The sequence below is a fragment of the Pangasianodon hypophthalmus genome, chromosome 15 (assembly GCF_027358585.1).
Source record: "Pangasianodon hypophthalmus isolate fPanHyp1 chromosome 15, fPanHyp1.pri, whole genome shotgun sequence".
Taxonomy (NCBI): Eukaryota; Metazoa; Chordata; class Actinopteri; order Siluriformes; family Pangasiidae; genus Pangasianodon; species Pangasianodon hypophthalmus.
The window spans coordinates 15,314,945-15,330,059 of NC_069724.1; the positions used below are offsets into that span (position 1 = coordinate 15,314,945).

At 38.4% G+C, this 15,115-nt stretch overlaps 2 protein-coding genes across 24 annotated transcripts in view; one reads left to right on the forward strand and one right to left on the reverse strand.

Moving 5' to 3' along the window:
• irf1b (interferon regulatory factor 1b) overlaps positions 1–8,505 on the reverse strand; it is a 37,720-nt gene extending 29,215 nt beyond the window's left edge. For 17 of the 20 annotated variants that reach the window (XR_008303774.1, XR_008303765.1, XR_008303773.1 and 14 more), the window contains exons 1-2: positions 8,128–8,505; positions 1,547–1,644 (exon numbers count right to left, since the gene is read on the reverse strand). The gene's annotated coding sequence lies outside the window, so the exon portion shown is untranslated. Of the gene's footprint in view, positions 1–1,546; positions 1,645–5,512; positions 5,613–8,127 lie in introns of all 20 variants that reach the window. The other 3 variants (XR_008303772.1, XR_008303769.1, XR_008303777.1) reach the window with 2 other exon arrangements.
• Positions 8,506–11,273: 2,768 nt separating this feature from the next.
• Positions 11,274–15,115, forward strand: part of acsl6 (acyl-CoA synthetase long chain family member 6) — a 130,770-nt gene continuing 126,928 nt past the window's right edge. For 3 of the 4 annotated variants that reach the window (XM_026928679.3, XM_053239995.1, XM_053239997.1), the window contains exon 1: positions 11,274–11,432. In XM_026928679.3, the coding sequence (XP_026784480.1) occupies positions 11,375–11,432 (58 nt within the window). In that variant the 5' untranslated portion in view covers positions 11,274–11,374. The other variant, XM_053239994.1, reaches the window with a different exon arrangement.

Below are 15,115 nucleotides of genomic sequence, written 5' to 3' on the forward strand. Positions count from 1 at the left end.
GATGGATACTGTCCCACCCTAACAGGCAAGCCTTGCCCTCAAAACTACTCCAATTAATATAAAGCCCACATTGTTTTCGGAGCACCACTTGGACATCCAGCAGTTCAGCAACCATAACCTGCTGTAAGCTACATTGCCACGCCGCATTGGGATGGGGCCAGAGCATACTACAGCATCGGACATGGCCTTCGCTAATTTACACATCTCTACAATGTTACTCTTAGTAACCTCTGACTGACGAAGGCATATATCATTAGCTCCTACATGAATAACTATCTTTGAGAACCTGTGCTTGCCTATGATGCTAAGATTACCTGCTATGTCTGGCACCCTGGCTCCCAGTATACACCTAACTAGTGCTGCTGGTGCCCCTAAAGGCCTAGCTAATTTCATATGCCGCAAGATAGAGTCTCCTATAACCAGAGCCAGAGCTGTTAGCCAACCTTTATTATTATTATTTTTTTTTTAATTAAATTTTTTTTTTTTTTTAGAATTTATAGCTTTAAAACTTACAAATGGATTTCTCACCCAGATTCTTGTATGCCTCTCACATCATTTAAGAAAACAAATGCAGGAAGTACAATACTATACTGTACTGTAAATACAAATAACACTGTCATCATTACAGAAAATATTTATTAACATTAACATTGCAAAAAGGGCACATTTTCAAAAGGAACAGAATTTAGAATGTGATACAGTTCTACTCCACTTAACAAGATGAAGTTCAGTCAATTAAAGCAATTTAACAGAAAACTAGATTATGCACTAAATTAGAGGAAAAAACATTATCCCCTCATCTGCTGCATTTAGTATTATTTACATTTAAGATCACTTACAACACTTGCTGGAGTAATACAACACAAATGCTCTTAAAGTACTTGAGTAACACAAAATTGTTCTCAAAGTGCTGAAGTAATAAAGCATTAATCTTATAATTTTGCAGCAATAAACAATACTCCAAAGACCTAAAACATTCAGAAGTCACAACAAACCTCATATGAAATTTTAAGGAAGCTAAACTCAAAAAAAATTTCCTTTTTTATATGTTATACTGCTTTTACTTTACTTTTACGTTGCTCCATCTATTACATTTGGTACATCCATAATGCATAATGTTTTCGAAGTGCTGGATCAATAAACTAATCATTAAAAAACTATTAAAACAACACTCGAGAGTCATAATAAACCTTACTTTAAATTTCTAGGAAGCCAAACTCAAAAGCTTTCCTTTTTTACTGCCACAGGTACAGCCATTAAAACAAATGGAATGACTGGAAAATTAGTGTTTGCCCATGATTACCCATCTGACTTGCAGCTACTTGAACATTAAGAGTTTGTTTTTGAAGGACTGGACCCTTGCTGAGCACTGGGAGTCAAGGCACATAAACACTTTTTGAATTGTTCAGAAGTGTATTTTAGATCTTTAGGATAGTCCATGTTGAGGGCATGGACTATCCTAAAGCCAAAGATGAGAACAGAAGCAGTGGGAAGGTCATGTACATCGTCCAGCACAATCTGGTCCTCTAGTACTACAGCTAGGTACCTTATATTTGGGTATGAGTGGATGGTGGCAACATCATCAACAACAGTTAAGACTCCCATCTTTATCCTCTTGGCGTGAATATCCGCTGGGTCCATGTCCTGCAGTGAAACGCAGCATAAAATCAGAGTCAAAACATATTTTTGAGGGATTGAAATCTGCTGGACCACAGAGAGTTAAACATCATCTAAAACGTGCTCATTTTATTTCATGTGAAAAGTAAAGGTGGTCATGTTTTGAAGCTTGTTCTAATCTATAGAACTAAAACTGCATATATATCCCTAGGGCAAGCCCTAACAGATCTTTTTTAGGACTATTGTATAAAAGCACAATAATGTATAATTGCCACACTTGCAATTGTGCTGTTAGATTCCATATCAGCACTGCTTTTTTTATTTTATATTATTTAAAGGGATAGTTCACCCAAAAATGCACATGGGTAGAGCACAAGGAAGTGCATATAGGCTTACATTTTGATCTGTTTCTCACCCAAAACCAATTGTACTGCTTCAGAGAAGATTGATTTAATCAACTAGAGTTGTATGCCTTTATGTCCTTTTACGTGCATTGTATGGATAAAAACAACTCATAAATGCTTCAAAATATCTTCAATGTGTTCTGCAGAAGTAAATTATATGAGTTTGAGGGTGAGTAAATGAGAGATTTATCATTTTAGAGTGAACTATTCCTTTAATTATATGCTAACAATGTTGCACACACTTGACCTCTAGACATCAGAGACTTCAACTCGAATAATCTAAGGATCTAATTTGAGTTTTAAATGGCAGACTGTGTGTAGCTTCAATAGAGCAAAACATACATTTGTGTTGTGCTTCATTTCTTGTTTATATCTTTTATATTTATATATATTCTTATGTATTCTTTCATATTACATTAATTTTACTTATTATTTCTTTGCTCATGCTATGTTATTGATGTTATTGTTTAATCTTATGATTGTGTGCTGTACTGTCTTCAGGTTAGAGATAAGGAGAAATGTCTCTATCTCAAGGTTTTCAGTGTCATGGGACAATATTGTGAAGCAGTAATTTTCCATTGTCTTTGCTTTGGTATAATAACACTTTTTGAATTTGTGCTACTGCCTCTTCTGTTGGCCTCTTGGCTGATAGAAGATTATTTGATGACTACTTTTGACTATAACAGATTTATCTTTACAGTTTAAACTATATAATTTTTTTCGCTTTTCATCAATAATTTTGTGATATTGTTTTCATTTGTTGTATTTTTCACTTTCCCCATCTGACACATTTTCATTTTCTCGAAGAAAGCTTTTTTTTTCTTTTTGCCTAAAGACAGCAAGCGGAGACCATCCACGTCAATCCGTCTAACATAATCACAACAAGTCTCCAACTAAGGTACGGTTAGCACTCATCTTTCAGTTTGTTCAGTGTGTTGTGGGCAGGAAGTTTAGTCATTCTTCCGCTGTGGTTAGTAATAGCTTTATTTGTGATAATTGTATATTAGTTAGCTCTCTGATGGAGAAGATTGCAGCATTAGAGCTGCACATCCAGATACTAGACAGGGTTAGTGAGAGCAGCGTAGTTTCTGTAGGGGAAAGTCTGGATGCCTTAGACGGAGTTAGATATCCCCCAACTCCGGCATTAGAGCCCTCACGGTAGGCTGAATGGGTGGCTCGGCGGTATAATCGTGAAGCCAAAGCTAACGCTAAGACTCGCCCTCGGGAGCACCACTCCTCTCCGCTTCACGTGTCTAACAGGTTTGCTCTCCTCAATGAAGCACCTGCTGAGAAACCTGAGAGAGCAATAGTTATAGGAGACTCTATCTTATGGCACACGATATTAGCTAGGACTTTAGGGGCACCAGCAGCACTAGTTAGATGTATACCGGGAGCCAGGGCGCCAGACAGCAGGTAATCTTAGGGTCTTAGACAAGCATAGGTTTTCAAAGGTAGTTTTTCACAAAGGAGCTAAAGATATACGCCTTTGTCAGTCAGAGGTTATTAAGAGTAACATTGTAGAGGTGTGTAAGTTAGCAAAGGCAATCCAGAGCCAAGGCCAGGAAGCAGACAAGCAGGCTGAACTGACTGTCTGCTAGCTGCACTGAGTCATCACACAGGTTCCACCATGTTGTTCCCTAAGCAAAACAAAAATGTAGAAATTTATTATTTAATACCTGACTGAACATCTGGTCTTTTATGATCTGCCACACCTACTACAACCACCCAAAGTTATGGAACAGCCTTCCAATTAGTGTTCTGGACTCAGACACAGTCTCAGTGTTTAAGACTAGGCTGAAAGCCTATTTGTTTAGTCTCTCTCTCCCCCTTTCCCTCTCTCTCTCTCTCACTGAGATACCAGTGATCCTGACCCCTTCTGCTCTCCAGACCTGCCTGATCCAGCCTGATGCCCTACTTCTGGTTGGAGTTCTCATCACTTGGAAACATTTGCTGCTGCTGTAGACTTTCAGCTTTATTTTAAGAGGTTCCACAAAAATATGGCATTTACCATTTAGGAATTACAGCCATTTTAAGCAAACTACTTCCATTTTCAAGGACTCAAAGGTATTTGGACAACTGACTGACAAGAAGTTAATTGACCAGGCGCAGTCCATTCCCTCGTTACTTCAAGACAAAAGAAGCAGATAAAAAGTCTGGGGTTGATATACGGTATTGGGTTGGCATTTGCCAGCTGTTCGACTGGAGCTACCAATAATAAGTCCAAGGAGATCTCAATGCAAGTGAAGGAGGCCATTATTAGGCTGAAAAAAATATATAAATCTATAAGAGAGATAGCAAAAACCTTAGGTGTGGCCAAGTCAACAGTTGGGTACATTCTTAAAAAGAAAGAAACTACAGAGGGTTTACAACAGAGTGCAAACCACTGGTAACATTCAAGAACAGGAAAGCCAGATTAGACTTTGCCAGAAAACATAAAAAAGCCTCCCATGTTCTGGAATAAGATTCTTTGGACTGATGAAACCAAGATTGACTAGTACCAGAAGGATGGGAAGAGAAAAATATGGCGAAAGAAAGGAACAGCTCATGATCCAAAGTATACCACATCATGTCTCAAACATGGTGGAGGCAGTGTTATGGCATGGGCATGTATGGCTGCCAATGGAATGGACTCACTGGTGTTTAATGATGATGTGACTGCTGACAGAAGTAGCAAGATGAATTCTGAGGTGTATAGGGCTATACACTCAAAAAAATGAAATCTCGGTGTTGTTCGATAAAAATAAATAGAGTATATTGAAACAAATAAAACGAATCAGTTTAAGCGATGTACACAGTTATTTCAATTCAGTCTAAACTAAATCCGGGGGAAATTAAAAGAGCTCAATTAATTTCTGCTGAAACTACAAAAAGGAATTGAGTTGAGTCAACTATTTCTTTTGCGCATGCTCTGAAGACAGGAATTTCCCGCCATTAACGTGGTGGAGTTCTGTGAAATCGGTAAGTCCAAAAATCTTTTATCATCCTTGTCTATATTGTGCTGATAGTATTTAAAAACTGTTCAAAACAGTTCTAATATTGTGTTAAGCGATATTTGACTGTTTATTTTTATATTTAAAACGTACTGTTAATCACGTGTATACTCGATGAAAAGTAGCAAATTCATATAAATGCCTGCATTCATGTACATATTTCGCGGTAGTTGCTTAGCTCTGACACTTGTTGTAAGGGGTATTTCACTAGATTATTTCATTTCATTCCATTTCATTTGGGTGAGTGTTCCTGAGTATGCTGTTAGCAAGGTGATATTTCCTTACAGGTAGAGACGAGAACACTGAAAATTCAAGTAAAAACGATTTACAGTTATATCACTTCAAATACAAGTTTATGCTTGATGTAACATGTTGTGCCCGAAGCGTGAATTTGTATTCGGAAAGGCACAGAAAACGCGTTCTATGGAGCCACTAAAGAGACATGGTTAGCCGTTTGCTAGCAGTATCCTGTTACATTATAGTACATAAAATTTCACTTACCACATAAACAGAGTAAGGAGAGATGACTGATAGGACGTGTGATCGCGAATCTTGAAAGTGAAAGAACTGTAGCTGTGCATTTCAGTTATAATATACACAGCTACAGGAAAAGTGGTTTCATTAGCAGCACTAAACCATCCGAATCTATTTTAAAAATGCATTTTATTTTGATACATTCAAAAAATAACACAACTATCAATTTAAGTTAATATCATGCTAATTCATTTTTGTTTTCATTTTACAGGTTTTACAAGAGCATAATAACCTACATCCCATGCTTGGCTTTCTGTTGTTTTTTTTTTTTTCATTGGGTAAGTAGTATTAATTAATGTTCTTAAACTAATGGATATTTTTCCAAAACCTTTTATTATTGTCATGAAATAGAGGAAAGTGTTTTATTAATGGGTGCTTGGACATACATGTTTTGGAAGCCAGTATAAAAATGTATAATAGTATAACCGAAATCTGATTTTACATACTGATTACCTGTGGTTTACAGTTTCTGTAATTGATTGTTGTGCTTGATTTTCTTCTAGTTATCTGAATGTGGCTTTGTAAGGAGTGTGGAGCATCAGAGTCTAGCAGGTACAAATTGTCGAAACATTATAAGCTATGCCATGGTCATTATGGCAGAAATCAGTGCTATCCATGTTCTTACGCGAGTTGCCCATGCACTTTCCGAACATGGAATAGCCTTAAAAGTCATGTTTACCGTGCCCATACGTTATCACAGACATCAACACAATTAGTGACATTCAGTTGTCAGCTGTGTGATTGTGCTGAGCTTTCTTTGGAGAAACATTATTATATTCACGTTGGGATGCACCTTAAAAGTGGTCAGACTTGTAGTTGTGCATTTCTAGGCTGTAGTTTTGAGACCAACATTTATGGAACAAGAATAGAAAACACAAATCACATGGTTTAAATGACATTAAACCAGGTGTTGTGACTTTACATAGTAGACCTGAGACATCTTTGGAGAGTTCTGATGAAAACAGGCCATCATGCTCCACTGATGTACCTGAACCTGAAGCTCATGTAGACACTCAGTCAGATGACGACAGTGATATAGTTTCTGTTGCGAGCCTGCCAAAAGTAATTCAGGAAAAAGTAGGGTGTCTCCTGTTGAAGTTAAGAAAACATACTGCATGTACCTACTGCAGCAGTACATGAATTGGTGGATGAACTACACTTTTTGCTGAAATTTGCTTCCGTACCGATTGTACAGGCTACCATCTTAGATATTTTTAGAAATCATAGTCTGCCAGTTGATGAGGCTGTGATTAAAGAACTTGCTTGTGATGTGCGTGTATCCAACCCTGTAGGAGAGTGTTTTCAAAAGAAAAAAGTTCTATAAAGAAAATTTCAATGTCATTGAACCAGTCGAATACATTTTAGACTCTAATAAAAACAGAACATTTCAAAATATTTTCAGATTTTACAATTTGTACAACAGTTACTGAGCAAGGAGCACATTTTGGATCAGGTGACTGAGAGCAAAATTGCACAGGAGAAGACCTCTGTAGCAAGGCGTGCTTCTGAGGGTCATCTGTTCAAGTCTTTTCAAGATGGACTGTTCTATAGTCAGAACGATTTTTGGTCTCAAGAGGAGTTGAAAATCTCTTTAACTCTGTATATAGAGGACTTCGAAGTTTGTAACCCACTTGGTACCTCCCGCAAAAAACACAAACTCTGTGGAGTGTACTGGATCTTAAGTAATCTCCCCCCTGGCTTTCATTCAGCACTTTATTCAATATACTTGGCAGTATCTGTCTTTACAAGACTGATGATGTCAAGACATTTGGATTTGAAAAAGTGCTTGAACCTCTTCTGCATGATCTCCTTGTTTTAGAGGAACAAGGGGTGTATATATCTCATATTGGTGAGTTTGTAAAGGGCACAGCGCAGTGTGTTGTGGCTGACAATCTAGCTGCACATGGATTAGGTGGGTTTGTCGAAAGTTTTTCAGGAGATTTCATATGCAGATTTTGTACAGCACAGAAACATGAGATCCAAACCCATACTGTTTCATCTGGTGCTTTCAGCCTTCGCACAAGGGATGATCATGAACATGTGAAGTGTGCAGAGGAAACTTCTAGTCATTGCTTTGGGGTGAAGAGGTCTTGTGTCCTAACCAAGCACCCTTCACATTTCCAAGTCTTAAAAGGCTATCCTCCTGATATCGTGCATGATATCTTTGAAGGTGTTGTGCCAGTAGAGCTGGCTTGTTGCCTCTCTGTATTGATTTCAAAGAAAAGACTAAGAGAACGTCTCTCGTTGGTTAAATATTTCACTTCAATATCCCTTTACTGTTGTGAAAATATGTACCGAGTCATTAATGCAGCAGCCTTAAAACGACGAATGGCCAAGATTGTAGCTACCCCACCGAATATATGGTCAATACTCCTTAACTGATGTTTTCTAAAATGTTTAATACATTGACACTTTGATGAAACACCGTAAGCGCTACATAAAACACACACAAAAGAAATCAAACACTTTAAGAGACCGTTATCAAACAAACAAACTAACAAAAACCCCAACGCAATTACCAATATGACAACACAGCAATTCACATTACACAGTTACTGGGTATCAAACATTAACTTGTTTACCTTTTAACCCTCTCAGTGAGATGCATGATGTACGGTGAACAAGAAAAAAAACATCACACAAATGCAGTCCATGTTCTTCACAAAGCGTGCATACACACAGCGGAAATAAGAAGCACCGGCCTGCGTTACTGCTATGTCAAAATAAAAGTCTTCTTTTGCATCCAAAAGATGTATCCAAATGCTCGATTACATCCTGTTGTACGAGCTTCTGTAGTTCCTTGGGCACCTCATCGCGGGCTGAGAAAAGTAAGCGCCTCAGTTTCTGCTGAACTGGCTGAACCTCAGGCTTGGCACGATGTACAAATCCTTTCGCACATCCCAGCATGTTTTCAGGGTTGTAGCACAGTGGAGACAGTGTAGTATAGTTGTACAGTGGAGACAGGGTGTGCACACTGGGCTGAGCTGACACGTAGTTACGTAGTTGTAGACACAGTCCAGTAAATAAGTCTCTGCCCAGCACAGCTGATGTACAGGTCTGTGGCAGTGCAATGGTCACCGAATGAGACACTTGCAGACAGGCATCCATTCACTAGAATTGTATCTCCCTGGTGGCAGCAGCACCTGAAGCACCCATCACTTCTCGGCCTGCTCACCTTGAACTGCTGCTGCGGTTCATGCAGCAGTTTGAGGAGAGCCTGATGTGTCTGGTGGAGGCTGACAAGGGACATAATAACCATAATGAGAAAGTTCCATGACAGCGTCTGTCACCTCCTTTCTGCCTTTGGCACCACTGTATGCATTCTTTAACCATTACACGACAACAACATACCTAATAATCTGTGTTCTCTCTCTTCCCCTCCCTCTTCTCTCTCTCTCTCTCTCTCTCTCTACACATTACTCCTGAGATATCAGTGATCCTTACTCCTTGTGCTCTCCATCCTGATGCCCTACTTCTGTTTGCAGTTCTTGTCACCTGAACATCACTCGCTGCTGCTAATGGCCCCACATGGACAGCCTAGATCACCATAAGATTACTTTGGATGGTCCCACAAGAAACCAAAAAGATGGCTGTAGATGTTTTTCCTTAGATTGCCTTAGGACTGCAATTGCTAAGGACAAATTGCACTCTTCTCCATCATTGAACAGTTAATAACTTCAGTTCGATACAACAGACTTTAAGTGAAAACTATAATGAATTCAGAACTGACTCTGATGTTCATACTTATAAGTTGCTCATAAGCTCCTCTTTACATAATTGCACTTTCTGACTACATAGTATACAGCTATAGAAGAGAAATTATTTACAACCATACTATCTGGTGTCACCCAGATGAGGATGGGTTCCATTTTGAGTCTGTGACACTCTGCAGGTTGGGTCAGAAATGAGGAGATGGGAGGCAAACTTGGGACAACTCAAACGTGGCTCTTTATTTTGTGGCTCTCTATTTCTGTCTTCACTTTTCAGTGATTTTATTTTCTGACGCAAACTAGACACACATTTGGCTCTGTGCTGCTTGACTCTCTCTCTCTTTCTCTCATGGCTCTTATCTCTCCCCTTTTATCCTCGCTGCCACTCACTGAAACACAGAACACATGTTAGAGAAATCCCACACAGGTGTAGGTCCCTACCACTCACTTCTCTCGGCTCCGCCCCCCATTCGCAAATCAGCGCTTGACCATGCCCCTGCCTCCACAAAGTGCTTTATAAATAAAATTGGATTGAATGCTAGAACTCTGGGGTGTGTGGGTTGAAAGGAGGACAGGGGAGACTGGTGACTTAGTACAAAACCCTGTGCTTGTTTTATTTTTACTTTTTACATGCACACGAGTCAAACAAGCCACACATACAGTGGGGTCCAAAAGTCTGAGACTACTAGTGAAATTGCTTTTATTTTGCAACCTTTTCTAATTTAATACAACAGTTTTCATTACAAACTATATTATTGACCACAACTTGACTGAAAAGTAGAATGTTTGAAATATTTGCATCAATTGCTTAGTATTTGGTATGTTCCCTTTTTTGCTTTAATGACAGTGTGTACTCAAGCTGGCATGGACTCCACAAGTTTATGCAAAACCTTATGATCCATTTCAGATCAAATCCATCTGAGTGTTGTCTGAACACATGCTTCAATAGAAGACATTGAGCATGAGGAAAATCTGACCTTTTGTAGTTAGCAGTTAACTTGGTCAATATCACAAATTCACTTACATTTAAATAGGGACCTTGAAACAGTGCAGAATATTGAATATTAAATATTCAAGATATTGAATGTTTACTTTCTTTGTTTTAAATATTTAAAAAATCTAGAACAATCTGTTTATTTCCAATTTTAAATGAAGAAAAAAAAAAATCCCAGATTTTCAGTGTGGTCTCAAACTTTTGGACCCCACTGTATGTATACAGATGGACCAGCGATGCAACACAGTGCTAGCCAGAGGTAGATGGTTGGGAAATTTGTCTGATTTTGTTGCTGAACTACACTAGTACAGTGTCAGGATAATGAAAAAACTAAAATAACATGTACCCTATTAATTTAAATGTGTAATATTTCAAAATATTAGCACAAGGAATCTTCTTCATACAGTCTTCAAATTTTTTAATATTAATTTATAAAACAAATGAATGAAACAAAAGAAGACTGTGTGTTTCCCTTGCAACTCCATTTGTAAATCAAGCAACCCCACACGGGGTTGCAACCCCTAGTTTGGGAACCCTTGCCTTAGAGAAGTCAATTTTTTTTGTGAATGTCAAGAAATGTGCATAAATAAAAATAAATAAAAAAGAGAGAGAATAGCCAAAGTGTCTTGTTTAGAAAACATAGCTTTTATGCACTTAAAACAAGAGTAGGTCATTTATGTTTCCTCAATTTGTAATCAGATAATATTGATATGTCTTTCCATTCTTGTTTATTTGACAGGTCAAGCAGTGAGGTTGATGGCAGTCAGGCAGGGCAGTAGCATCCATCAGATTATTGGTAAATGTCCTTATATTGTAATCTATAGAGTTTTGTACTGTTTCAGCAGTGAACCTATACCCCCTCTAACCTTTACAAATGAATCAATATTCCCGATTTTCTTAATCATCGATTTTTGTTTTCATATTAACCCGGCCTTAAAATATTCACCTGAAAGTGCACATTTCCCAGTCTCCCTTTTAACGTTCTCCCTATTAACCTAAGGGGATGAGAATACATAGTAGTGCCACTGGTGAGAGCTCCAGCCCTACTTTATTGTACCGTGTAATCTCACAGTTAGCAGCTGCGACTTGTACTACAAGCGGCATGCTGCTGAGACTGCGCTCTCAATGACACCAGCCATGTTCGCCTTTGCTCTAATGGCAGGCTCCCTCTGGATCATACTAGGTAAATTCGATATCTGAATTTCATATGGGTGTATTAGACAACGAACCTGGGTTAACCTTGCATTCATAAGGCTAGAAACAATGTTCATTTAAGTAATGGCTGAAGCTAATTAATACTGCAACAATTCATTCGACACTGGATATTAGGAGTGTGAAATATGAAGTTCGGTTATTTCGCGACCTTGTGGTAGGGACACTACCGATAATCAGAGCACTTGCATTACTTTGAAAGATTGAGACGCATAGGATTTCAGACGATGCGGTGATGCCGTATAATACAGAATAACGCTATACAAATGTATCGATGGAAATAATATCGATTGAAAAATTATTCACACACTAGTTCATATATAGTTAGACTAGATATTAGAGAGACGTCCACTAATGCTCCGTTTAATATAGTGCAGCTTATTCAACGAGCCGTGTAAAGCGGCATAGAATAACCTACGTACAATGTTATGTAGGCTATATTTGCCCGCCCTAAATTTATTCTCATACGAAGAAAGGTTACGACTTGGTAGTAACCATGCCTATCGGGAAATGCGCAAGATAATGTGCTGCACTTTGTGAATTGTGGAATACGGCGTTTTTGAACGATACTAGTGTGGATGCCGTTTATGTCGCGAACCTTTGAGTCTGATTGGCGGGAGCTGTCCACACAATAGCGGTTCTGAAAAACCCATACCAGAATGCAAGCTCGTCGTTAGGAGCCGTTTGATCAACCGATTTCGATTAGCTTTCTTTGAAAATTAGCGAGTAGCATTAGGTCTTACACGCACAGGCCTTGCACGCGCACACACATACACTCACACATATTCTCCGTTTGGTACTGCACTGTATCAATTATGCAACGAGCCAGGTAGAACTAGAGACAGAGAACTTGACCCCTACTCATTAATTAAGAGGTTGAGACCCTGGAATTCATCCGGCAAGGTATTGCACTTCAGTCTGAATTGCTGAAACACAAAAAAGGAAAAATAACTGACCATACTAATATTTTTAGATACTTAGTGTTAAAGTATCTAATGAATTGCAAGGTCGCTGTATTCCACAGTATACTGAAGGGTGTGATCTGCACAAAGTGACCATGCCCAGTGCTTGATTTAGCTCATGGGCCCACCACAATTGCTTGTAGACTCATTCAAAGAAACCTGACAGATTTGACCTGTATCATGTGCTCTTGTCAATTTTCCGTTCTGGGAGTAAAAACAAGCATGAGAATCTTGTCAGGGTTTCTGTGGCATGAAAAAGAAAATTAGTTTGCTATGGGGTAGTTTTCTATATTGGTGGACATTTTAAGGAACTGTTGTGACTTAGTTAACAGTTTCAATCAAATTAAATACTTTCCATTTAGTACAGAGTGGAGTGATAAATTGCCCTTACTTCAAAAGTTGTGCCACTCATGTTCTGTTTATATGCATATGTGGTATCTGAGTATGTTTATGAAAGTGCATTCTTGATGTGCTTCCAGTATATCATATAGCCAAGGATAGAGAGAGCAGCACAGATTATAGAGGGGGAGGGGGCGAGAACTGCGTCTGCTGAGTGTGGTGTGATACGGTGGCCAGCAAGGCTGGGTTAATTTTGCGTTTGGTGTTATCCCTCATTCTGCCACTCAGCACTCCTTATCAGCTTTAATCTTATAAAGACAGGAGGTTGTCACAGGTTTGCTAAATGCGGACACATCTGTCTCCAGTTCTGTAAGTAACTGCTGTTTAAATCTTAAATGAAATTGCTCGCTTCTTAATGCAGCTTTCCACAGTGATTGAACAGGGATGGAACAGTGTGTGCTTTCAGATGTTAGTGTGTAATTATAAAAAAAAATCGCAAAAAAAAATTGCAATAATACTGAAGACATTTGCTTGGAAGTTATCAAATGATGGCTGAATTTTACTGTTTGAAAGAGACTGTTGTTAGAGTACAGAGCTGTATGAGCAAATAAAGTAATGTTAGTGAATCTGTATGGAATGGATACGTAGGGGAAGAACAGCCTAATTGCTGCTGACATGTTGCAGATGGGGAGAGTGGATGAGTCAGAGGTAGAGCTGCAATAAACTAATATATTTTGAATTGAGTAGTCTTTTTTCATAATTGACTGATTTATTTATTTTTTTTTCAATTACAATAACTTATTTTTCAATGACATACATAAATAGCGAAAAAAGAAACACTTGAAATTTGAAGATGCAAATGAATCTTTCTATCTAAATGGTAGAGTCAATATCCTACTCAAACTGACAGCCCTCATTAAACAATTAAGCAAGTATTTCACATATGTTTGCTTCTCTAAAAGTACCACTGCAAACTGCTTCAAACAAAACATTATATAGTATAATGCCGAAACTAATGTCGACCAGTGTCGACTGCATTCCATCATGCTTGTACTTTTCTGAGTGGAAAAAGTTTTAACATTTCAGGTATTGCTATCTTTGACTGCTGTTTCATTGTCAACATTCAAAATCTGTATGATATGCTGTTTTTTCAGTGCATCTGGACTGAGATCCCAAGGGGTATTTTTACTGTCATGCAAAGGATCAGAAATAAAGATCAAAGGACAAAAAGAAAGCACTCAGACAGCTATTGAGCCCACTATTTAGTAAAGCTTGTCTTCATTTAAGCATGGCTCACCCTTGTTTTCTATCACTCATGATTAAAAGATTGTGAATTTATATTAAATTTCAGCTGAACTCAGCCTATCTTTTGCCATTTGCTCATGCCCTGAATGGACTCATTACACAAATATTGTGTGTTCTTTTTAAGGCTGCTCCTGCATTTACAGTTTATTCACTACACTGGCCATGGCAGTATTTTACAATTGGTGTTTGCAAGAGCTCCCAAACATGAATGTCAAGTGTTCATGTATTCGGTTGTATTCATGTATTTGGAGTATTCGGTAGTTTTATTATTTTTTTTCCAAAAAACTTGTCAAAAAGCTTTGAGAATAAGTGTGGATAGCATAAGACAAAACTTTTTTACTTTAATGGACAGCTTTAAAGGACAACTCACAGAATCTTTTGGGAAGGGTTGCCAGGATTATTCAAAATTCCCATCCCAACTGCAACTCAAAAACCTCACAGAAAGACGAGACTAACACAAAATGTTCAGGCATAGAAAACGGTAGATGCATGTTTGTTTTTTTTCCTCAGACTTTTTTGTGGGACACAAGTTAACAGTGGTGCACATTTTGCAGTGCACAACTGCTGCAGTATATACCTGCAATACATAACACACAGAACCTGGCAACCCTGTTTGTGGAACTTAAAAAAGAGCAAGTTTATTAGAGACCAAGTTTATTAACATGGCACTAATAGGCAATGTTTTTTCATCAATGGTTTGCTCTAATAGTCTGATCTAAACATTGAGCTCCAATAAAACCATATTTCTCCCTTAGAAAAGAAATATACTTTCAGATATTGAGCTGCCACTCCATATAAATCACACAGATCATATGTGTGACAGCGGGGATGTGGTTGAACATCAGCTGCTGATGAAGAGGAGGTAGGTTGAACCAGCAGGTAACGTGTACTGATTCTCAGCTGTGTATGATAAGAACAAGTTTACTTATGTGTGCTTTGGTTGTTCTGAGAAAAACAGAGAACATAACAGGGTTCAGACAAAACACACACACACCCACACACACTGGAAGCATCGTCAATGTTTCTCTGGGGTCCGGCTGATCAGTTG